Genomic DNA, 23340 nt, shown 5'->3' on the forward strand with positions numbered 1-23340 from the left:
GTGCATGTAATATTCACTGCATCAATGTATGAGCTTACCTTATAAAATAACTTTATAATAGCTGATGCAGAGGAGGAAAATGAGTCACACTGAAAAACAGTGCGTCAAATCTTCAGAGAAACAGTGCAACAATATATAATAATAATAACTGACAACAGATAAATGGAAAAACGTAATTTAAAAAATCTGCACAAGTTGAATAGAAATCTGTGTATAATTGTTTTAGCGCTCTTGTCTGTGCTTCTACTAGCCTACACTAACCCAAACATATGATTATAATCGAACATTAGCATTCAATATATATTTCTGTGAACATGTATTGTAGACATGAAGTTGAATGGGTTCAGTGATTGCTAGTCTAAAGTAATAATTATTCGACTTGTGTCAAAACCAGCGATGGAATGTTTTCAGTGTGGAGCGTGCAGAATAGAGAGGAATGCTTTTGCAACTCCCACTTTCCAAAGGTCCAATCCGAAACGAGTAACGGTTTCAAGGCACCCGAGGAGTCCCGACCGAAGAAAAACAAAGCAGTCGCTAAAAACTACACTTAATTTTTTTATCGAATTGTATGTAGAACCGTTTTCGTTTTTGAAATCGTTTTCGATTGATTCTATTTTTGATCATTTTCTCTTCTCGCCTGCGTATCTTCGACGAGGTTGTTTATCTGTAGTAAGGGGATCTTGAAACCGCACCCTTGCCCCATTTCCTCGGTTGTTTTCCTTCTTTCGCCAGGATTCTCCATGTTGTTGGAGCAAAAGTGGGGTCTCCGCAGCGACAGGAAAGGGCTGTTCAGAAATATACAAGCGATAAAGTAAGCCTACAACAGCAGGGAGATTGCAAATAAGAAAAAATATCAAAGTGCCTTGCCCCTCCCAAATGAGAGAGAAGACGCGAGGAATAAGGAAACATTGTAACTGATTAATTGTAATATCATCCTGATTGTTACATAGCCGGATGACAGTTATCAGGACAGTATTTTAGTCACTTACCAATAGAACCTAATGAAGGCTCCTTATCAGTGTTTGGGGAACGGATTGGATTTTGAGGGCTCGGTGCTTGTCAGATGGAAAGTTCTATTATCACTCAAGTGCAGAAAGAAGACGTTCAATTGTCATCGAAAGCAGGTATGTTGGACTATTAAAATTTGTGTTCACTGACAGTTTTTCTTTATTGAGCATTTTACTGCTGGATGTGTTTGTCCGATAATAAAATGCATAAATTTAGACGGCGATGAAAACACGTAAATAGTGCGCTCGTTTGACAGTTGAGCCTCCTAGGACACTGCGCGCGACATTTAGAGCGCATACGCTCTTGACGGTTTGTATAAACCTTTCTCAATCCTATTGAGTATGGATCTGGTAAATGTCGTTTGTATGGCATTTCTTATAATAAAGTGTTAAGACTCATTTTAAAATAGTGTATTTATGTTTGCTGTTAAGTACTATATCATACACCTGCAGAGCCAAGGGAGGAAATCGTAAACATACTGAACACACTGAACTATTCGAATGTAAATCAGCTCATATATGAGCAAAGATGGATCAAATTAAATCTGTTGTTTTCACTCTATTCTATTGTAAATATTTGTAAGCTATTTGTCCTGCCCATTCCACACAGGTTTTACCATCAGTGCCATTCAACGGGGTGTTTATGATGCTAAATGTGTATTACGACATCGTCGTTGTCTATTATATATACAAGCCGTGTACTATTGGTTTATGGTTACATAAGATGCGATTACTGGTGAGTTTAAATAACCGTGTAATTCCGTGCGTAAAATGTTGTTCATTAAAACCTTTGTTATAACCACATTGAAACACAACACTGTTTATATGATTGTAATCTGTAGTAAGGAAACGTTACAGAAAGTAACCTTCTACAGTCACATCTGTCTCCACGGGCAGTGATCACGTACTGTATGCAAAGGCTTGTTTTTGTTCGCAGGCTGTGAGACAGATCAGCACAGATCAGTGCGCGTGAGCAGTACTGCACTACTCGATCGCTATTATAACAATATGATATACCATGATGATAGCATATAGAACATCCACTATGCATGTTATTGTGTAACCGTGTGTGTTTCGCTGTGATAATCAGCCTGAAAAGATTGATACGAAAAAGGGCTTTATAATCGTAAAAATCCCAGGTGCCGCGGTGTTGACAGTGGAATGCACAAACACACCCCTCTGCACACGCCCTCGTTCTGCTGCCCATTGTAAGCGCGGTTTCTTAGATTGTTCGCATGCGTATACTGGGACTCAATATACATTTGAAGGACTTTGCAACTCGATAACCTTATCTTGATTGTAGATATTGTATATGCTGATTAAGATAATCTCTTCAAAACTGGGAAATGTTCAGATGGTTTGCACTGGCAATGTAAAAATAGTTTTTACCGTACACAACATCATGTTGTTAGTTTTCCTGTTTCCAGGAAGTGTACCTATATTCAGATCTGGTGCTGAATGACCAAACCAAGGCCCACTGTCCTTTGTCTCTCCTATGGTTGTGTAATAAGATCATGCCTGTGGCCTGCATATGCCATAAAACAAGATGGGAATTAAGGGGAAGTGGAGGTGAAGGGGAAATGGATGTTCTAAGGACTGTATGAACAGAGATTTATCTCCGTTCATGATCTCTTTTTTTCAATCCACCTGATGGTTTTAGTCAATATCTATGCGGCAACAGAATTCAACGTTACAGTTAGTTAACATCCATGAATACACATTAGACATCCACATATGCTAAACGTGGCTTGTACAGACTAGAATAAAATGCACAACCAAGCCGACTGAAGAATCTCCTGTTTTTTTTCTGTGTGGCGGAAGCCCGGTGTGGGGCTCCCATCTTACAGCGATTGATCAAAGGGCGCATGGAGCAGTGAGGTGTGACTGCGCTGGCTTGCTCCAACCAGAAGTCTTGACTGAAATGGTTGGAATGTTTTCTGTCTGTGTTGTTCTGCTGGAGGTGCTGCTGCTGCTGCTGCTGAAAAGTGTGGGGTTTCCCGCCCTCTGGGATTATATAACATGTAGGCTACCCGTCCTTTCCAGCGGCCTCATTAAAAACTGATTTTATGTCCAGGCTGTGCCATCTCTGTATCGGAGAGGGACATACGCTATAGGGACTCCCTTTTACATGTGTGTAAAGCTAGCCACCAGTGTCTGCCGAAACTTGACTTCAATATTCTTGATACATTCTCAGAATTTTACCACCACACCTGTTCTAGGAATCTTCATTGCGGCATGAATTCTCAGTCGGATTAAATATGGATGAGCATCATTTAAAAGCTATTGACTCAACAGCTTTTTCGTTTTGTTCAAAATCTTGGAAGTTAATTATAGATACCTTCAAAAGTAGATGTAGTCTAATTTTCACGTCTTTTCTCTGTTTTGTATCTCGCTTGTTTACTAGGCCAGGTGAGCAGGACCTCGTTGAAACAGCCGAGAAGCTGTAACGTCTTCAAATCTTTTTTCTGCTGCCTCCGAGCTCAGGATGGCCACAAACGTCCACCACCTTCCCATGATGCTTTGCTCGAGTCACAGGACAATGGGACAGTTGTCAAGGTAACATAATTTATTCTTCTCAGCATCCCAGGAGTATTGTTATTGTGACTCTCAACTCTTGAGAATGTGCGGCAGCCGGGGGTCAAGGGAAAGGTAGAATCTGCTTTTCATCTGCTAGTTGTAGAACAGTGGGCTGTTATCTGAATTTTTTAAATACCAATGTAGTCATGAAAACACACGTTCGACCCCCAAACATTGCATGTAGATTCTCACACCCTGCTAGACTATAACAGATAGCGACAAAAGTTAGCTTCTAACAAGTGACGGACTTACTTTTAATTGGGGTTATTTTTTTAACGACTGATTGCTTCCTTCATCATGTGTTTTCCTCCTCCGAAATGTTCTCTGTACAGAGGCAGTAACTGCAGACATTGGATAGGGGCCCCATCTGGAGAAAAAAATACATTTCTAAGTAAAAAATGGTACATTACCCTCTCATGGTGTGTTCCAACTGCACCACCGAGCAGGCACTGCACCTGCTTATCAAATCTAGAACACTAACCATGACTGTTAGCGGTTAGGGAGGATCTTTGATGTTCAGGTCTGATTCCCCTCGATAATAGGGACGAGACAACTGAGTGAGTGGCAGTGTGCTGAGCTGAGGCACTTGGAGCCTGGTGAGGTGCAGTGGGAGAGAAGCAGTGGCTTTAGAGGCGGTTTGCCCACTAGCCCTTATTGAATGTGTCATGTCTTCTAGCGCTCCAGTCTCTAGACAGCACCATGGAGGAGGCATCTTAATGAGATGTTGTCAAGTGTCCTCCAGACCAGAGTGTACGGAAAGCTGAATTTGTGTCTGGTCTGGTTCTCTGAAATACATTTCAGATGAAAATGTTGGTGCCCATGTGTCTGTCCTGAGTTTTGAACTATACTGCTGTCTCAGCTGTTATGTAATTTAAAAAAAACGTTATTGAAAATAAATGTCTTCTCTCTTCCAGTTTCACTTCCTAGTGGACCCTGCCCATACATGTATACTTATTTGAAGTTAAGCTTCATTTGAGGGCAGATTACAATCGAATAAAAAGGTTAACAGTGTAGTTGTCTATTGCTTTAGGGAAGTTGGTAGTTTTAGTTAACAAATTCAGGTAAATGGCATTCATAGTTTAGAAAAACATGCATGGTGACCCATTCATTAGTTTATTCCTCACAGCGACTATAAGAGTGAAATATAACTTGTGAAAGAGACAGGATGTTTAGATCTTTAGGTGCTTAGTGCAGAGTCCTGTGACCGTCTAACCCTGTGTCTTCCTCCACAGCTGTCAGAGCCCAGCCTACTGCCCGAGGTGACAGCCCAGGACCAGGGCAAGATCTGTGTGGTCATAGACCTGGACGAGACTCTGGTGCACAGCTCCTTCAAGGTACCCTGATGTGCCATCCATCCAGAAAGCATTGTTTTGGTATCCATTTTGATGAGAGATGTGTTTCTTTAAGGTCTAGTTGCCTCGGGATTGTGTGTTATGTAACGACATGTGAATGTACACCCATGAGTTTACCGACCATCTCCCTTTGTGTATTGTCCCCAGCCTATTAGTAATGCCGATTTTATTGTTCCTGTGGAGATTGAGGGGACCACACACCAGGTAATACACACCAAAATATGAATATGGTTCGAGTGTGCTTGTGTGCAGTAGAGGGATTGGTACTGCTGTTATGTAGGCTGGGGTGTATGCACGGAGTGTTCACAGTGTTTGTTGAGCAGAACTGGGATGGGTCTCATGACAGCATCAAGGTTTGCAGTGGGCGCCATGTGCCCCCTACTGGACAAAGTTAAAAGTGAAAGGAGACCGAAGCAAGAAAACAAGAAGATACCTCTTGCTCTGTTGAAATCCATGGATAAGTTATGCAATATTCATAACCGCAAAGCTAGTGAGTCTGTTGAAAGGAAAATGGTATACTATTACACCGCAGTCATTGCAGCATTGTGAAGGGATACAACATGAACAAAAACAATGCAAAAACATAATCTTCTTTGTCAGCCTCATAAAATTATTTTGCTGCCGTCCGTGGATTGAATTCTTCTCCATGGGTCCTTGTCTGATTCAAGTAATCCAGGATAGGCTGGTTAACACCGCTTGGCCTGTTCTGGATTACTTGTTTCAGGGACTGGCCACCAGCATCTAGATGGACTACGTGACAAGCTCATGACAAGTTCTCTTTCTGATTTTTTTCTTTGAGACGTTTTCTATATAAGATTGTCTGATATTAATGTACTGTTACACTGTACTGTATTACTGTTATCCAGTTTAGCAGTAGTACAATGTAGTAGTGCCACCAGTAGTTAGGTGGATACCATTGCAACTTTGTGCTAATGTGCCCTATCAGAACAATAGTGAATGACTTATCTTCCTCTCTTAAAGGAAAGTGTTGATCATGTAAGATACTGTGTCCAGGTGTACGTGCTAAAGAGGCCATATGTGGACGAGTTCCTTCAGAGAATGGGAGAGCTGTTTGAGTGTGTGCTGTTCACTGCCAGCCTGGCCAAGGTACATTAAGTCAGAACTCAAATGAAACCTCTGATGAGGCTACTAACATTCCACTGAAATATGTTCCTACTTGTTTTCCTTTCCGCAATAGTAATCCTGCTTCATGCCATAGACACCCTATGTACCAGTCCTCTTCACATGTGGCCAGCCACTGTAAATAGATAGCTTTTGTTCAGCTGTTTTAGATGTCCACCGTTATAGCACATTGCAGCACATACGCATATAGCCTGTTGAAGTTATAGTACATTGGTGACCTTAGTTCAACCTTAACTGCCCAACCCTCTCCTCTACCTCTCTTTCCCCTTCCGCCTATCCCTTGATTCCTACCCCTCCCCCCCCACCCTGACCCCCCCCCCCCCGCCCCCCCCATTAGTATGCCGACCCAGTGACGGACCTGTTAGACCAGTGTGGGGTATTCCGTACCCGGTTATTCCGGGAATCCTGTGTCTTCCATCAGGGCTGCTATGTCAAAGACCTGAGCAGGCTGGGAAGAGAGCTCCACAAGACCCTCATACTGGACAACTCCCCTGCTTCTTATATCTTCCACCCGGAGAATGCTGTGAGTCTCCTTCCACAAACACCAATTGATTTCTTTTTCAGGATTCAGTAGGTTGTTTGGTAGTATAACACCTAAAAGTTAGTTGTGGGTAATAGGATGGAGCTCGCCGCTTTGCAAAGTTAGCATCATGCTTTTTTTTTGCCACTTCTGGAGTCCATATGAGGCATTTGGTGAGTTGGTGGTTGATGTCTCCCCAGGTCCCTGTGGTGTCGTGGTTTGATGATGTGGAGGACGCTGAACTGCTCCACCTCCTGCCTGTGTTTGAGGACCTAAGTCAGGCGGAAGACGTGTACACCAGACTGGACCAGCTACGGGGTCCATAGTCCATCAACTTACCTCCTGCTCCACAGCCTCTGAAACCCTGAACCCTTTACTGCCAGCCATTTTCTTCCTCATAACTTGCCCACAATCAGACTGTTGTTGCCTAGTTGTTCAAGGCAAAACTTGAAAGTTCTCTCTCTTCATTTAGTTTTTTTTTTATTATGTGTTCTATGGTCAAATGCATATCTACAATTCCCAGGATACTACTATGTGCACATCTTTTGTAACATGTAATGTGATATGACCATAGGATGCATCCTTTGGGTGTTCTGATAGGCTTATTGCTATCTGGCAGATTTCTGCTCTGCTGCTTTCTGCCAGCCTTGAGTGAGAACAGTCACAGTAGAACCCCACAGTAGTCACTCCAGTAAACATGAGTAATAAAGTGGTTATTTTTGCCAAAGCAGAAGCCTGCCAGCCCTGACGTGACCTCAGGACAATGTTGTGTTGTTGTGCCTTTATGGAACAAAACAAAAAGAACAGTCTGCTTATTTCTTTTCTCCAAAAGTTAGTTTTTATAAGGGATTTTTGATTTTATTTGTCTAACCTGAATCCCCACTATGCAATCTACATTTGTAATCATGGAATATAGTGCTACTTGTTACGGGTCCCAACATGATTTATCCTTACTGTTCCATACATCATTTAGGCAAGCAGTTGGTATAGGACCGGAGTTAGTTTAAGCAGGTTTTTAGGACCAAACTCTTCAACTTGAATTATTTTTCTGTCTCGAATGCAGACACACTGGAGAGCATTGGCAGCTCATTGCAAATTATTATTATTGGCTACATGTGACATTTGTACTTTAAGGCCCATTTGAATTCTGTATTTATTTAACCAAATGCAAAACTTGCACTTGTTGTTTTTTAGACTTTGCCAGAAGTAACAACTGTGCCTTTCCAATTCTGACAGAGAAATTGGGTTCTTCTTTATATAGAAATGCTCATTCTCTGCCATGCTGAATGTGGTTGAATACTGTAAAGAAAAACACATATATTGTGCTTAGGATGTAGCAGTCATGATTCAAATGTGTGTAGTTATCCCATTGTCATTTGGATAGTACAGTTTAATACAATACAAAAGTTTGTCATTAAAGACTATTATTTGTATTGTGAAGTGTAAAACCCTCCCAGCCAGGTGCCATTGTGCTATTTAAACCAAGTAATCTACCCCACAGATTTTGTTTGTGTGCCTTCTGCCTATTCCAGAGTTGGTTTTTGGACCAAACACAGTGCCAAAACACAGAGCTGGTACCAATGATGTAGACTGACAATTGCAGTTGAGTGGTGTCCAGTAAAGCAATAATCTTATCCATGATACTGTATGTAAGATTAGGACATGACACCACCCACTTGTTTGTTGTTTGTTTAATACAAAATACAATTCTGAAGGCTTGAATGGTTATATAGTATGGGAACAATCAAGTTTGGTTTTTGATGTCTTGTAATTTGTTTTACTGTATGTATTACCACTAAAGATGTCAATGAACGCTGTGAGAAACCAAAGCTATCTGGTTATATAATATTTCAGTTAATTTGATTAACTCGTTCATGACAGTTTCACATTAACTCGTTCCTTTTGGTTTTGTCTTATGAAAGTCCACTAACATTGTTCAATGTGAGAGGGTACTTCTTGTTTAAGTGTTTATCAGAACAGATGTAATTGCATATAAACAGATTTTGCCACAATAAAAGCTTATATTTTCCGGTCTGTCAATGTTTGTGTGTTTTCAAAAACAAATTCCAAAAAGTCACAACTAGTCAACCATTTAAAGTGTTGGAGTTCTGCCGGTCTTAGCTGATGATAACATAGTGATAATGATATGATGGGATAGCCTATAATGATTATGAAATTAACAACATACATAGTCATAGATAAACCCCGATAACTTGACAAAGCTACATTTGACGTCATGGCCGAAGAGAATTGTCCCGATGACATCAGCACGTCAATCCCAGAATGACACGTAATGTTTGCAAACAAAAAAGTCAAGCAGGAAGAGAACGCGACGCGAAATCGGAAAGTGTTTTCTGGTGAGACGACACACAAAAACATTGGCTGAGTAAGTTTACTAGTATGGTGGACACCTGTTTTGCATCACGCAACGACGCTTTATCGTATTTAGCGAAGCGAATTACCGAAACGTCGTCTATTAGTTGTTTTAAGCAGTTAGCCAGGCGTTTTAGACCGTCAGCGTTAGTTAGTCCAGTTAGCTAAACAAGCTAGCTACCTAGCAACTCTCTAGCTAATTTAGCTAGTCTTATGTTAGCCAGCTACTACTGCTGCAGCTAACGCTAACGACATTATTTGTTTGTTGCTAGTTTAGCAAGGCTCACTGACAACACAATGAGTTGTACGATTAGTACAAGGCAATATTAAATTATCTAGCTAAACAGTTAGCTTGCTAGTGTAGTGGCATGGTAACTTGAAACAGTTGAAAATGTAGGAAGCAAATGGCACTGTTAAATTAATTCAGCTGAGCTAGGTTAGCTACATGCTGTTTTGTTTAAATCATGGCAATTAATGAGCCAGTTAGTGTCAGCTAGTAGTTCACGCTTAACTTTGTATTCCAGTACGTTCCAACGTACTAAAGTATGCACAGCTGGTATGACGATTAGATTCCTTGGTCAGACAACAAGCTAGCTTTCTATTTCAGTTTGGAAGCCTGTTGCAGTCACGCATTGAGTCGACGACACGCCCAGTAGTATCTCCTTATGAAAATCCCCTACGCAGTTGCCTCTCTACCAGTAATCATTGATTTCCATAAAAGGAGATACTGAATATAGTCTCATCAGACAACTACTACAACAACTAAAACGACTGCTTAGGGAACAGTAAGCTTGGGCTATTCATGATCCTGGAGGATGTCACAACTATATAACGATCTGCATTCTTCTTGTTATCAGATTCCATCCAACCAAGTTCTGTGAAGAGCTCCTCAACCTGCGTCAGCATGAATGTGTTCGACCGCAGCATCAACCTGGATGCCCTCCTCAAGTTCTCCCAGATGTGAGTGTGCTGTGCGTCATTTGCAGTATTGCCTTGTGGGACTTGCCTCCATCGTTGTGCTCATGAACTCTGCGTTGTGTGTCCAGCTCCCACTCGACCCAGGTGCACCTGAAGAATGTCTACTCCAGCCTGGCAATGTGCATGTTCATGGCGGCAGCTGGATCATATGTCCACGTTGTCACCCGCTTGTTTCAGGTTAGCGCAGTCGTCCGACAACACCACAGCATGGGACCGTGGGACATGGTTGTTAATGAGCCCGAACTGTATTGAGTAAGGAGATCTTCCCTCTGCTTCTCAGGGGGGGATCGTGTCTCTCCTGGGCTCTCTGGGGATGATGTTCTGGTTGGCCATGACGCCTCACAGCTCTGAGACGGAGAAGAAGAGGCTGGCCATCCTGGCAGGGTTTGCTTTCCTCACAGGTGAGATCGTTTCGCCATTCCTAGTCTAGATAGTGACGTAGATGACACAGCCTATGACTAGGCCTAATCACTAACGGAGCTCCCCCTCCTCCCAACCAGGCGTTGGTCTTGGGCCTGCCATGGACTTTGTCATCGCTATCAACCCAAGGTAAAGTGCTGCGTCATGTCTCGAACGTGGAAATGTCCAGGAGCACTCACCACGCTCTCTGCAGAAACACGGTGTCAAGGAAGAACACACCTATGGGGGGGGGGAAAAGACTTAACTGAAAAGATTGTCTGTGTGTCCCTGCAGCATCATTGTGACCGCCTTCCTGGGAACCTCCATCATCTTCCTGTGCTTCACCCTGAGTGCCCTCTATGCCAAACGCAGGAGCTACCTTTTCCTGGGAGGTAGACAACCAAGCTCCCTGGACCACTCAGCCTCTTAGATTAGACAGCCTTCAGATGTCCACACAGTATCAATGCATCAATGTACAATCCATCAGCGATCATGTGACTGATGGATCCTATGTGACAGTGTGGGATTGATATTCTTTGGGGTACACTGTCAGTTTCGGATGATTTCAATCGCATTTTCCAAAACTTTGTTCCCTTAAGTTCTCTTTGTATTGTTCCCCTCAGGTACTCTGATGTCAGGGCTGTCCATCATGTTCCTGCTGTCTGTGGTTAACATGTTCTTTGGATCCGTCATGCTGTTTAAGGTACAGTAGATCAGGAACATTGGTGTCATTCTGTGAGTTCAAACACTGAAGATGCAAACTGCAAAGCAGCAGACATTAAACACACTAATACTGTACCATTTTTTTCTGGTGTCGAATGTCTTTCTGACTGGTTCTTTGTTCTCAGGCGCACATGTACCTTGGGCTGGTCATCATGTGTGGGTTCGTTCTGTTTGACACTCAGCTCATCATTGAGAAAGCTGAAAACGGAGACAAGGACTATATCTGGTGAGGCTTTCCATCTGAAGAGAGAGAGGTGTAGTTAGTCAACACCAGTTAGTACATCATATTTACTGCAAAATGTAATCTTGTATACTGCAAAAAAGTTAATGTTTCTCTGTGTCCTCTGTTAGGCACTGTGTTGACCTGTTCCTGGACTTTGTGACCATCTTCAGAAAGCTCATGGTTATTCTGGCCATGAACGAGAAGGTAATGATCTCTTTTGGGGTTAGGGTTTAGCCTTTCACATTACTTTGTGGAAGTAAGACGAAGGTTTGTATTAAGATTTTGTTCTGATGTAACATTTGTCCTTGTCCACATCCAGGACAAGAAGAAGGAAAAGAAGTAGATGGAAGAAATCCCCAGGAAGTTCAACATTAAAAAGTTGGTGACAACATGGCACAATATCTGCAACACTGTCTCTTTTTGCTTCATTTGTCCTTGCTACTTTAATGATTAACTTTCTACTTAAAAAGGAATTTGAGCATGCAAAACGTTTCAAATGTTGACTTATAGTCTTGTGTGCCAAACATTGGACACATGAATTCTTACTAATTCAGCAGTTAGGATGATTGGCCTGTAGAGAGTGCTGGTGTTCTATAAAGACACTGAGATGAGGAGTAACGCATACTTTTTTTTTTGTGCCACTGAAGAAATACACAATTTTTTGGGGTTCTATCAGAATTATTTAGATTAATCATTCTTTTATTTATATTGATTATATTCTGATTTTTGTATTACATCTTTATCAAAGCTCTACCTGATATTTTGACCTGTGATTGATGCCCTTAATCCTACATCCCATTTGAAAGATTCATCTTTAAATCTAACAGATGTAGAATTTATATATATTTTTGCAAGCAGCATTGTAATAGTTGTACCATTGCATAACTTGTGTGTCTCGTCACCTCCCTCACCTTCTATGACCCCACAGCGGATTTCCAAGTGCACTTTTTGAGACACTGGTCTTCTCTCTTGAAAGCCAGTAAAACCAGGCAGATATCAGTGGAAAGTTTCATCAGAAGTGCTACATTCTATGGGTCTCAAAGTACATTTGTTGTATACATTTCCTGTAATTACAAAGGTTGACATTTGCCAAATGTGACATTTTATTTCCTTCAAAGTCTGTATAATGTGAAACTTATTTTCCTGATGTACTATAAAAATCTAGCAATTTGATACATTTGCTCAAATAAACTTGTTGAAAGCGAACAACTGAATACTTCTCTTAGGGTCTTGACTTGTAGAAGATGCTTATAGTCACTTAAAATCAAGAATTACTTTTAAAATCAAAAGTAAATTTAATCAAATGCATATGAAAGTTCCACAGTTTTAATGAGAAAGTTGAAGACCTGGCATTGGTACAGATATTTTAGCTAAGGGGACAAACAACATAGACAATATGACGAAGATCAACATAACCTACTTCTGCTAGGGAACTGCATTTTCACAGAAATGTTACAAAATGATAATCACAAATGATGTACATTTCACGTCACATAAAATAAATAAATATTAGAAATACATATTCATCAGATTGTGTAGCCATTTCTCTTCTATGATATTATTGCTGGTATATATTACCTTCAAAGTATTACGATTTAAACAGGCAAACAAATGAGACATCCTTTATCGGCAGTAAAAAGAGAAATATGTTTAGCCTCATAAGCAAATTATTTTCATACAATAAAACTGATGTACAATGATGTATAATCAACAATGAGAAATCACAGACATAAACATTCATTTTTGAGAGCTTCATATTAAGGAAATGTGTCATATTTATCCTATTCTTTCAGTACATTACTGTTTAAAAAGATAATGAGAACAGTTGGAATTAAGTTGCTTTGAATTCATAACAAAGAAAAGTAAGTCAGATCCCTCGTTACAAGGGCCAGAGTAAGAGAGAGAGAATGAGGCATGATCAGTAACTGTCAGAAAATTATTTAACTTGTTTAAACTCAATGTGTGTGCAATAGTTAGGGGGCCCATGCATTTTGGCAGTCCGGAATTGTCATAAAATGTTGTGGCTGACAGGGTGTGTCCAGTCAATGCCCATTCCATTCTATTCCATAACTGAGCATCAACAGTGAATAAGTCTGTAGAACCTCTGGGTTTTGGTTTGGGGTTTTATAAGCTATCCTGAGGAGAGGTCTATCTTTCCAGTTAAACTGTCCACAGAAAGAAGAACTGGTAAGACTAAGAGCATTGTGAGGGGAGTCCTCAGGGGAGTCTGATACTGTGTTCTTTTAGGGTTAAGTTGAGCAGCAGCAGCACAGTAGAGGCTTGCTTCTGTCCCTCCTCCATCTTCCCTCCATCTTCCCTCCATCATCCCTGGCTGCCGCAGGAGGACAAGCTGTCGTAAAGAGAGTCACTGAGCGACTCGGGGGTCTCTAGGACCTGGGGGCGGCTGGGGGACAGGGCTTCCTCTGGCCGTTCCCTCAAAAGCTCCAGCCCCGCCTCCCGGCTCATCTCGGGGACGCTGGGAGTGCGAGTTTTCCCCCGGCGGCTCAGGCCTGTCTGGGCAGGCACGGGCAGGCTGCTGGGGTCCATGGCAGCACGAGAAGCAGATGGGCCACAGGGCTTAACACTCTAAAATCATGAAGGATGTAGAAATGCCAGGTTGCAGTTAAATATGTATATATTCCGAATTCATGAATGTCCACATCTTGCATAATGCAGTCCGCAGGAAGAACGTTGCATGGGGCACAGAAATGCCATCAAATGAATCCAACTGCTATTCAATGAAACAAATGTTGATGAGTGATTCTGTCTATAAACCCACCCCTTTGAAGGGAGATCCATAGGGGGCTGGCTCCTCCTCCACGGCCAGGTAGACGTCTGCAGGGCCAGCTGGGGTCTTCAGGCTGGGGAAGGTCCAGGTTTTGGAGCGGGGGGTGAACATGTGGGCTCCATATGCTTCTTTATCTGCAGGTGTAAATATGGTTTGCCAAGGAAAACATTCTTACAGACCGGGGAACATTTTCACACAAGTCCATGTCTTTACATCCAAATTCAAAACAGGATGTGGGCAAGACAAAGAGGGCCAACTGATTTGGATGCCCAGATGTTGGGTGCCGTAATCAGAAGTCTTTACCTTCATGGATGACACCAGCTGTCTGCATCAGGGATGGGCTCTTCCCCTCCAGCCCGGAGCCGTACTGGATGGTGGGAATCAGCTGTTTGTGTGCTGGGTAGCATTCCTCCAGAGTGGACATGTCCCTGTCCAGAGTCCTGGACCTGCGGTTGGACCTGCCTGGGGAGCCCACGGCCTGGCCATCTGCTCCAGCCCTCGCCTTGGAGAGGCTCCTCCCTGCTGCCCCGCTGCTGTAGTCAGGCAGGGGGAATGTGCCAATGCCACTGTCCAGAGTGTAGGTGGAGGCCCCAGAGCCTGGGAGAAGTGGATAATAGCAAAGAAAAATAAACAAATAACTCCTAATGCAAAACCAGACCTCTGGGATATTGCTTATAGTTCTTCTTACTTGCAAAGTGCTGGGAGTGAACCGGCTCCGCTAGAATCTCATCTGAGGCCACGTTGCTCATCGAATCTGATCCCTGGGTAGACAAACAACATTATAAGTAACCAGTGCAACCACTCATATATCGTTGTCCTGCATGTCTCATGTCCGGGGTAGTACAGCTACCTTCTCCATGTCCTCTCTGCTGGTGGTGTGGCTGATGCTGATGTCGCTCTGCTGGTTGAAAACAGGTCTGGACGTCTTGTAGTCGAACGACAGCCGTCTCTGCGGGAAGCTGGGGACCACGTCCTTCCCATCCACTCTGCTCACACACACACACACACACACACACTTTAACATCTACACATTTCATGTGAGATTAGGCATAACGCAATGTTGGACTGTCAAACGTAAACAACAACAAAAAAAGAATGTACTTGGAAGCACGGTCTCCATGTCCCACCTGTTGAGCAACTGCTGCATGAAATTGTCGGAGCGCCCTCCCCTGTACATGACGGCCAGCTGGCCCTGGGCCTGGTCCATGACCACCTCGCAGGAGTGACCCCTGCCTGACCTCTCCACGTAGGCCCTCTCCTCCTCCAGCGCCCTCCGCAGGCCCTCCGCCTTCTCCATCAGCGTGGAGATGTTCAGGCCCTCCACGCCCTCCCTGCACCTGGTCGCCGCCTTGGAGTCCTTCCCCACCGACGGGATGTTGATCTTCCACTCCCTCTTCTCCTCCTTGGCCTTGGGGCCTTCCGGCTTGCGGCTCAGCGCCGGCAGCTTGCTCTTCTTCAGGGCGAACCAGCTGGCGATGCCGTTGGAGGCTTTCTGCTTGACCTCGGGGGGCTGTGCCCCTCGGTCCTGCTCCTGCAGCTTCAGCATGTTCTCCTCGATGCCCTTCATGACCTTCTGCTCGATGGCCGACTGGGGGCTGGGGACGGGGGGAGGTTTCTCCCCGGCGTCGGCGGGGGGTCTGGGGGGAGGAGGAGGGAGGCTGTCTCCGTAGGCCAGGTTCTTCTTCTTGTTGCCACCGATCTTGGAGCGCTCCTCCGACTTGGAGGAGTAGCGCGGGGCTTCCGAGGGTTTACCCATTCTGACGGACGGTGCTTGGCAGGGTTTGGAGGGGGACTTCGGGGGGACTTTGCTGGGGCTGGGGCCGACGCTGCTGTGGGTCCCAGGTCCAGGTTTACTATTGTAAGAGAGGTTCAGGGAGCCTGGGCATTTCATGTTGTTGCGTAGAACCTGGGGAGTGTCTGTGTTGGGGGACAGCAGGCCTAGTTTACTCTTAGGGCTGTCTGTCTTCGCTACAGCTACTCTGGAGGAGGCCACATCATGCTCTGGCTTGGCACCCGAGGGCCCAGACGGCAGATGTTTGACCCCAGAGTCATGTGATAGAGAGGCTCCAGGGAGCTTCAAACCACCACCCGGAAAATGACCTTTGGGCTTCCCATCCAGACAGTCAGTGTATTTCGAGTGTTTGGGCTCCTCCACATGATGATCCAGTGGCTTCTCCGCTGTCCTACTCCTCTCGTCGCCACAGACGACTGAACTCTCGTCACTCTGCGCGGCATCTGCTGCGTCGCCCGGCTGCAGACCGACTTGTAAATCCTCGGAGCTCCTCAGTTTGCCAAGAGCGGCCAGTCTGTCTTTGAAGGTGTGGTGACTGGATTCCACGGGCTGCCTCACCGCGCTGGGCCTCTTGGGGATGGAGGAAGGGTCGCTCCTCTTGGGGGGAGGAGGAGGGGCCTGGGAGATGTTGGTGTTCACAATGACCGAGTCTCTTTCTTCTGTGTCCAGGGTTCTGTTGGGGGCCCTGGTGTAGTTAGCACTGTGACCTCCCTGGGGTCTGTGGAGGCCAGAGCTGTTGGGCAGGCTGTGTTGGCCGTGCCAGGCTGGGCTCTCCACATCCACCTCCTGCTCTGACGAGGAGTCCGTGGAAGAGGAGGAGGAGGAAGAGGAGGAGGGGCGCTGATAAGGCGGACTGACGATGCCTCCCTCGGGAAGGGACTTCACAAGCTTTCTGTCTCCAATGCCGGGCTTGGTTTGAGAAGGCAGGCTGGTCCTGTTCTCACAGCTCCCCAGCGCCCCCTGCTGGCCGGAGGCGGAGAGTTCAGGGACATTTTCATAGTGAGGGACCCGCTGAGAGGCCCGCGGAGAGGCGGCCGGACCCAGCCTGGAGGCCCGGCTGACTTTGGGGCTGGGGAGGCTGGAGTTACCCGGAGGAGGGCAGGGCTCCTCTGCCTGGGGAGGGGAGGTGGGGGCTGAGTGAGTGGCTGGGTAGGACTCAGACCTGGCGGGCGGAGGAGGGGGCTGCCTGCACCTCTCCGTGGTGGTGGCTCTGCGGGTGGGGACCGGCGAGTGGTACACCTCGTAGTTGTTGGTGCGGCAGGGAATGCGGGAGGTGCGTGTGAGCTGGGGGCTGAGCCGCGCGGGGCCGCCGCTCTGGGCCCTCTCTGCGATGGAGGGGATCTTCAGGAACTTAAGCAGCTTGGAGGGAGAGGAAATAGCAGCGGCTTTGACCTCGCTGAGGCACGAGGGGCTGGGGCTGACCGGGACGTTGGACCTCCCGCAGGACGCCTCCAGGTCTGAGCCGTCCATCTCGGGGACAGACGCCTCGCTCGACGCGGAGCTGCTGGCGTCGCCGGAGGCCAGCGGGATGTTGTGAGTCAGCACTCTGGTTTCCATCTCACAGTAGGTCATCTGTACCGTGCTGTCCTCTCCAGGGATGGGATGCAGGGACGGAGCCTCGTCAGAAAGACCCCCCTGCAGATAGTCCTCCTCTGGGTTCTGTGCTTCGTCTGTCTCTGAGACCTTTGACCCGGTCACCACTTGGCAGTCTTCCAAGCTCGGATTGGCCGGGTTTGGATCTGTGCTTGTGATCGACAGGTAGGGGCCTCCTGGTTGCTGGTGCTCTTTAGCGGCATGCTGTTTGACAGGGAGACCGGACTCTGCTGTTGTGCTGTTGACGTGACATTCACCTGAAGCGGCAGTGAGGACGGCAGGGTTCTGGGCTAAGCCGGCCTTCGCGGGGCTACAGACGTGGCTGCACTTGGCGGGGCTCTCCACGCTCTTCCTGCAGGACGCCGAGCATGTGCGGCAGCCCTCACACGCCACCGAGGCCACCTCCCCGTTGACGTGAGGCTGTTTGTCGGCCTCGGAGCAGGAGCATCGGCAGTGTGTGAGGTGAGACTTGCAGGGCACGGTCAGCTCCGCGCCAGCCAGCACCGCCTCGGAGGACATCAGCACCTGGCTGTAGTCGCAGAAGGAGAGGCCCGCCGAGGAGGGGTGGAACTTGAGCGGGTCCGTCTCCTCCATCTTGCGCAGGACCTCCAGGATGTGTGCTTTCTTCTTAAAGAAGGGGGAGAGAGCCTCCATGGAGGCCGCAGGGCCCCGGGGCCCGGGGGAGGCGTGCTGGGGACGGAAGGCACTTCCCTTAGGGGAAACAGAAGGTCTTTATATCAACATTGTACCATTCAACAGTATTCAAAATCTATAGGACCTTATGTGCTTCCTTTCAAAAAAACTAACAAATGGAAATACCCCCCCCCCCACACACACACACACACAGGAAATCAGATCAACAGATTCCTAAGTCAACCAGGGAGGAGATATGCATAAGTACAACATATGATGGACCTATACGTGTAATTGACACTAACAACTGAGGTAGTACCAGTGCTCTGTAGTCACCTTAGCTTGTGCTTCAGTCAGGGCAGCCTCCACCTGCTTGGCAGAGTATAACAGCTGGCTGTTATACTCCGGGAGGGGTCCTGTCTGCACCTGAAACCGGAGATCCAAGACTATTATGATATCATGTGTACAACTAAACACTGCAAGCCAAACAGAGAACACCGTTGGACCGCTGAGTAAGAGAAGACAGTAGTGACATCCAGCAGATTGTTGTGTAAATGTTGTTTCACCTGGTAGTGAGCACTGGACTGGCTGGGCAGCTTCTGCTGGAAGAGCTCACACAGGGCCCTGTTCTGTCTCTCCAGGTCAAACACCAGCATCTTGAGCTTGATACACTCCTCTCGGAGGTCCTACACACATACACAAGAGACTATTAATGACTGTGCTGCTATACAATCTACACCAAGCATGAGCAAATATGATGGAAAACGCAACAGATGTTGAATTCCCATGTTACCTTTTGGTTCAGAAGGGCTTGCACCACATGGTTGGCCACCTAACGATAATATTATATGTTGTTATGAATAGATCATCTGTTGTTTTGAAAAGATCAATAGATTTACGGTTATTCGTGTAATCCTTTTGGAAGGAAAATGAATTCCTATTTTGAACTGACCTCATCCAGACATCTTTCGTAGGCCTCTCTTTGACTTTCATTGGCCAACATCAGAGCCGAGTTCTCTGCCTGTCGGAGGGGGCAACCAGGTTACTAAACAATATCCTGCCAGAGGAAAAATCGATAAAATTCTAATAAAGGTTTATAAATGAGTCATGTGAAAGGAATGAACGCTGAAAGCAGATGGAGGTCCTCCAGGACTAAGTGCAGTCCATCAGTGCAGTGAGTCCTAGCCTCACCTCCAGCTCTCTGAGTCGGTCCAAGAGCTCGCTGCTGTTGTCCTCCTCCTCCAGGTACGACTCCACATCCCCCTCGTCGGATCCAAAGTCCTCCTGACACACCCTGGGCTCTGTCTCCCCAGACATGGTTCTCATCTGTAACGACAGGCCCTGGGTTAGAGCTGGCATCTCTCAGACTGGCATGAAAAGCCTGAGGGAAAAAAAAAGAAGAGTTCTATCGAACCCACGGTACAGGGCAGAGCGTCTCCTCAGACAACTACATATTTGAAATCAATCCAGTATTACTATGGCTTGTCGAGGATAGGTTGTTGATGCGTTTCGATGTACCCCTCTGGCGGTTGGCAGGCCCTGATAGCCCGACCACAGAGCAGGATCGTCCATGCTGAGCGCGTGTGAGCTGACCGGCAGACACGGCAGACCGCCTGGGCTTACGGGAGCAGCAGAGCATATGGCCGCTCGCTCCGAGCGGAGCGGAGCGCTGCTTCGTCATCACAGGTGTGGCTGGCTGAGTGACCGTGCGCGGGGGGGCCGCGGTGACACGTATCAGTGCCACGTTCAGAGGGTGTCATCAGCCGGGGATAAGACGGCCCTAATCCACGCCTGGAATCCCTTCCATTTCAGACAGCTTACGTTTGCACCCCCTCGTCCAGCGTTAAGGTCAGGCGCAGAGCAGAGAAGCTGATCCTGACCTTGTGCCACTGCCCTGCTCTCGATGCTCTTACGGGAAGGCTGAGGTCCCGCTGGGCTGTTTCATCATCACAGACAGTCCAGCCCAGCAGCTCTCCACTCATCTCCACTTCATGTACTCAGCCATAATGGATGGAGCAAGGCCAAACCCTCCTTTAATGGATGGCAGATCAATGTGCCTTCACCCAATGGCGGAAGTCCACGATAGTCAGACTTTTGACCTCAGACAGTGGAGCGTTATTGAGTGTTTATGTTTATAAATATCACAGCAATGTTCATTACCGCTCCAGGCATCACGTGTGTGTGTGTGTGTGTGTGTATGCACATCCTGTACCATGGGCTGTACTGCACCAACACTACACACAAAAGTGGGTCTCAATATAACATTCAAGTTCTTTGTGAGTCCCCCTCAAAGAAAGACATAACAGTGAAAGGACCTCTATTTCCACATCCATCCAGAAGCCTGTAGACCTTTAGCACAAACGAAGGACATATTAACCTAGGAAACCTCAGCAGTTCGAATCCAGGACTGACATCCTACATGAAGAAAGGCTCCACACTGTTTGTACTTTTAGCACATCCAGTGCTGCTACATCCTAGAGGAAGCAACAAGAACTCGGAGGCCAGCTCATGAACTACTGTATTGTCATGCTGGTTAGGGCCTCTGTGCAGCCCAGCAGCAGTCAGTCAGCATGGCGGCCACACAGAGGCTCATTGAGACCAAGAGAGCTTTAGTGTCGGCTCTTAAACTGTAGTGCCAGGGAGCTCCTTCCACAGAGCGTAGCCGGGCAAAGACAGGCCGACTCAGAGGAGAGGCCACTAGGGGAATACAGAATGCAGACAAGGACGGTCACAGGGCTCAGCGGCCATATTGGCTGGCTGGCTCCAGCCTTATCAGCTTTCTGGAATGATCCTGTGATTTTCAAGGATCGTTTGTATTTTTTTCCACCCTCACATTTGGTCTCTGCTAGATTGGGAGTGTGCCCTGAAGCTTGGTTTTCCACCGTTCTCCGTCACACAGTCATCCACTAAAAATACAACAAAACAACAGTGTGTGAATAAAGAATGTCGAGGCACAGCTTGCACAGTTCACAGTGCAATCAAAGAACAAAACATGTTGTATATTGTGTCAGCGCCGTGAGCGCAAAGACATATATAGTGTTTTTTGTGCACGGTAAAATGTCTGTAAAAGGGATACCTGCAAATCAAATCATCTGTGCTTGAGGACATTCTGATTGCTTTCATACGGAGACAAAGAATTTGCAACACTATCGCACCCAAAAAAACTGATGTGTCATCTATAGGTTTAAATAGCCATGATGTCTCTTAATGGAATCTCCCAGCAGCTACTCCTGAGGAGGTCTGTTTTCATGGGTGTTGTCAGAGAAGAAGTATTCCCACTATATGGCTGGAGCACAAAAAAAGACAAAGAACAAAACCGAGTGCAGTCATCTAGCCCAGAGCCTTCTATCAGAATAGAGAATAGTTTGTCTGATATTCGGCTTGGTTCTAGACTATCCACAGGGACCTAGAGTGAAATCTTACCTGTGATGTCAGCCCTCCTCAGAGTCTAGAGAAGATGGGTCGAGCTCCACTGTCCTCCAACTTCACAACCAAGGAGCTTAGGAAAAAGAAAACAAACACATCCATCTTAGTACCCTCTGAACCCTTCCTCCTCCTCACTCCCTGCATCAGTTCTCCTCCCCCGTTTGGCCCTTCAGAGCTTTAAATGGAAGCTATGGAGGACTTAGGGTGACATCGGTGCCGTACCCTCTGCTAGCTTGACTCTGAAAACAGATTTCCCTTGGTAGCCCCTCAGAGAGACATTGCTCACTTGTCACGAGTCAGAGAAGAGAGGAGCCTCAGAATGGATTTAGCATCGCTGGCCTCAAATGTCCTCCCCATTGTTAGCAGGAGAGTAGAATGGCTTCCCCCTCTTCTCCTCCTCTAGTCTCCTCTCTCCTTCCCTGCTCTTCTCCTCCTCTAGTCTCCTCTCTCCTTCCCTTCTCTTCTCCTCCTCTAGTCTCCTCTCTCCTTCCCTTCTCTTCTCCTCCTCTAGTCTCCTCTCTCCTTCCCTTCTCTTCTTCTCCTCCCAGACTGAACAGGAAGCAGAGAGGAATCTCCATGGCCGGCGGGAGATATCAGCACAGACACCAGCCGTGCCAAGACCACAAGCCCCCAACCCCCACTCTCCTCTCCCCCTCTCTCATCTTTCCTTTTCATCTCTGAGTTATTTCTGTAAAGAGTAATGAAAGACGACAGATGAATAATTCAACAGACACGGCGTTTAAGAAGTCCCCTTTTATGTCCTTGCGATAAGAAACGCACACAGACTGCACACTCGAGTGGTACAATCTATTTTTTCGGAGCCTGTAGTCCGTAATCTGGGATTCCCCATTACTGAGTTTACTGGTGGTAATTATGCCCTGAGTCCACAGGGCACCCACTCGTATTGTAGCAAACAGGACCTCACCATCACTAGCCCAGCCTAGCCTCTCTTCAGCTGAAGTCTAGTCATGTCTCATCAGCCCAGATCTGTGTAGACAGAGCTACAGTATTAACTCCTCGCTCCCAAGCAGCTATTATGGAGAACAGAGCTGATCCCTTCAGATCTTGTCAAACTAAAATGGGATTAGTGGTGTTTAGCAGCTGTCTTCACAATCTGGGCTTTAACTTGAGCTCAGTTGAGCAGTCTGGCTGCCCTAGTACACCTGCCTCCTGTGAGAAAAATCCTGATTTGTGATCTCTTATGGGACAAACAAAGAATCACGATCACCACGCAGCTTCCAAGGCAGGCGGCAGATATGGCACCTCAAGGATTTGAACGAGAGTGGGATTGGTTCAGAGTTCAAAGTCGGCGGGGCTGTTGAGATGCCATGAGGAATGAGCTGACTATTTCATGGGATGAGGGCAAGGCTGCAAATCAAAGAGCCCTCTGCTGAGCCGAGAGAAGAAACCCTCAAAGATTCTTAAATCATGTCAGTCACAGACACACAGGGATTTGGAGCAGGCAAGGCCGTCTCAGGATCTGTCAAACAGCACCCTTTCTATCTGTCAGTCTGAAATAGCACAGATTTCAAGTCCCCTCTGTGAGGTTAAGGCATGTTGGAAGCACATGTAAACATTATGACTTGAGAAGACCCAGGCGGAGGAATTGAAAGAGACACAAGTGAAAGAGGTCGGTTTAACCCAAACATGAGCCAATTAGCATCCATGCAATATTTTACTGGATGAGTAGCCGAAATCAAATGAATATCAGGGCAGAGGATAACAAATCCAGCAGCATGTAGGCAGAAGCGGGTTACTGGGTTAACTTACCATCTTCCTTTGTCCCTGCAGCTCCTGATGTTTAACAACATGA

The 23340-nt window shown here is 46.3% G+C and overlaps 3 protein-coding genes across 4 annotated transcripts; 2 read left to right on the top strand and 1 right to left on the bottom strand.

Annotated features, from left to right (window-relative positions):
• The first annotated feature begins 525 nt into the window (after positions 1-525).
• LOC136946174 (carboxy-terminal domain RNA polymerase II polypeptide A small phosphatase 2-like) lies at positions 526-8633 on the top strand. The gene is made up of 7 exons (XM_067240415.1): positions 526-1124; positions 3412-3563; positions 4817-4918; positions 5084-5140; positions 5951-6043; positions 6417-6602; positions 6800-8633. Exons 1-7 carry the CDS (start codon positions 1064-1066, stop codon positions 6923-6925), a joined length of 777 nt encoding a protein of 258 aa, XP_067096516.1. The 5' UTR covers positions 526-1063; the 3' UTR covers positions 6926-8633.
• Positions 8634-8879: 246 nt separating this feature from the next.
• Positions 8880-12509, top strand: LOC136946177 (probable Bax inhibitor 1). Of its 2 annotated transcripts, XM_067240418.1 has the most exons (11): positions 8880-8985; positions 9830-9932; positions 10019-10127; positions 10231-10351; positions 10451-10499; positions 10644-10741; positions 10973-11052; positions 11198-11298; positions 11424-11499; positions 11615-11673; positions 12224-12509. In XM_067240418.1, the coding sequence occupies exons 2-10, from the start codon at positions 9877-9879 to the stop codon at positions 11636-11638; spliced, it is 714 nt and encodes a 237-aa protein (XP_067096519.1). In that variant the 5' UTR covers positions 8880-8985; positions 9830-9876; the 3' UTR covers positions 11639-11673; positions 12224-12509. The 2 variants fall into 2 exon arrangements, with proteins under 2 accessions (XP_067096519.1, XP_067096518.1); XM_067240417.1 differs by having other exon boundaries at positions 11615-12509.
• A 272-nt stretch (positions 12510-12781) lies between these two features.
• On the bottom strand, positions 12782-21573 carry nckap5l (NCK-associated protein 5-like). Its single transcript, XM_067240416.1, has 12 exons — positions 21525-21573; positions 19293-19427; positions 19054-19122; positions 18895-18933; positions 18668-18787; positions 18438-18527; positions 15211-18179; positions 14934-15069; positions 14772-14844; positions 14387-14680; positions 14075-14217; positions 12782-13881 (listed from the first exon to the last, which is right to left on the bottom strand). The coding sequence occupies exons 2-12, from the start codon at positions 19425-19427 to the stop codon at positions 13618-13620; spliced, it is 4332 nt and encodes a 1443-aa protein (XP_067096517.1). The 5' UTR covers positions 21525-21573; the 3' UTR covers positions 12782-13617.
• Positions 21574-23340: the final 1767 nt, after the last annotated feature.

This window comes from Osmerus mordax, chromosome 7 (assembly GCF_038355195.1).
Source record: "Osmerus mordax isolate fOsmMor3 chromosome 7, fOsmMor3.pri, whole genome shotgun sequence".
Taxonomy (NCBI): Eukaryota; Metazoa; Chordata; class Actinopteri; order Osmeriformes; family Osmeridae; genus Osmerus; species Osmerus mordax.

Excerpts from the sequence above, each read along its gene's own strand:
- LOC136946177 (XM_067240417.1), top strand. The coding sequence starts at position 9,877 with ATGAATGTGTTCGACCGCAGCATCAACCTGGATGCCCTCCTCAAGTTC. Across the intron at positions 10,742-10,972 it reads GAGCTACCTTTTCCTGGGAG|GTACTCTGATGTCAGGGCTG; the intron begins GTAGACAACCAA and ends TGTTCCCCTCAG. Across the intron at positions 11,500-11,614 it reads TTCTGGCCATGAACGAGAAG|GACAAGAAGAAGGAAAAGAA; the intron begins GTAATGATCTCT and ends GTCCACATCCAG.
- LOC136946174 (XM_067240415.1), top strand. The coding sequence starts at position 1,064 with ATGGAAAGTTCTATTATCACTCAAGTGCAGAAAGAAGACGTTCAATTG. Across the intron at positions 5,141-5,950 it reads TTGAGGGGACCACACACCAG|GTGTACGTGCTAAAGAGGCC; the intron begins GTAATACACACC and ends TACTGTGTCCAG. Across the intron at positions 6,044-6,416 it reads TCACTGCCAGCCTGGCCAAG|TATGCCGACCCAGTGACGGA; the intron begins GTACATTAAGTC and ends CCCCCCCATTAG.
- nckap5l (XM_067240416.1), bottom strand. The coding sequence starts at position 19,427 with ATGAGAACCATGTCTGGGGAGACAGAGCCCAGGGTGTGTCAGGAGGAC. Across the intron at positions 18,528-18,667 it reads AGTCCAGTGCTCACTACCAG|GTGCAGACAGGACCCCTCCC; the intron begins GTGAAACAACAT and ends CTCCGGTTTCAG. Across the intron at positions 15,070-15,210 it reads ATGCAGCAGTTGCTCAACAG|AGTGGATGGGAAGGACGTGG; the intron begins GTGGGACATGGA and ends GTGTGTGAGCAG.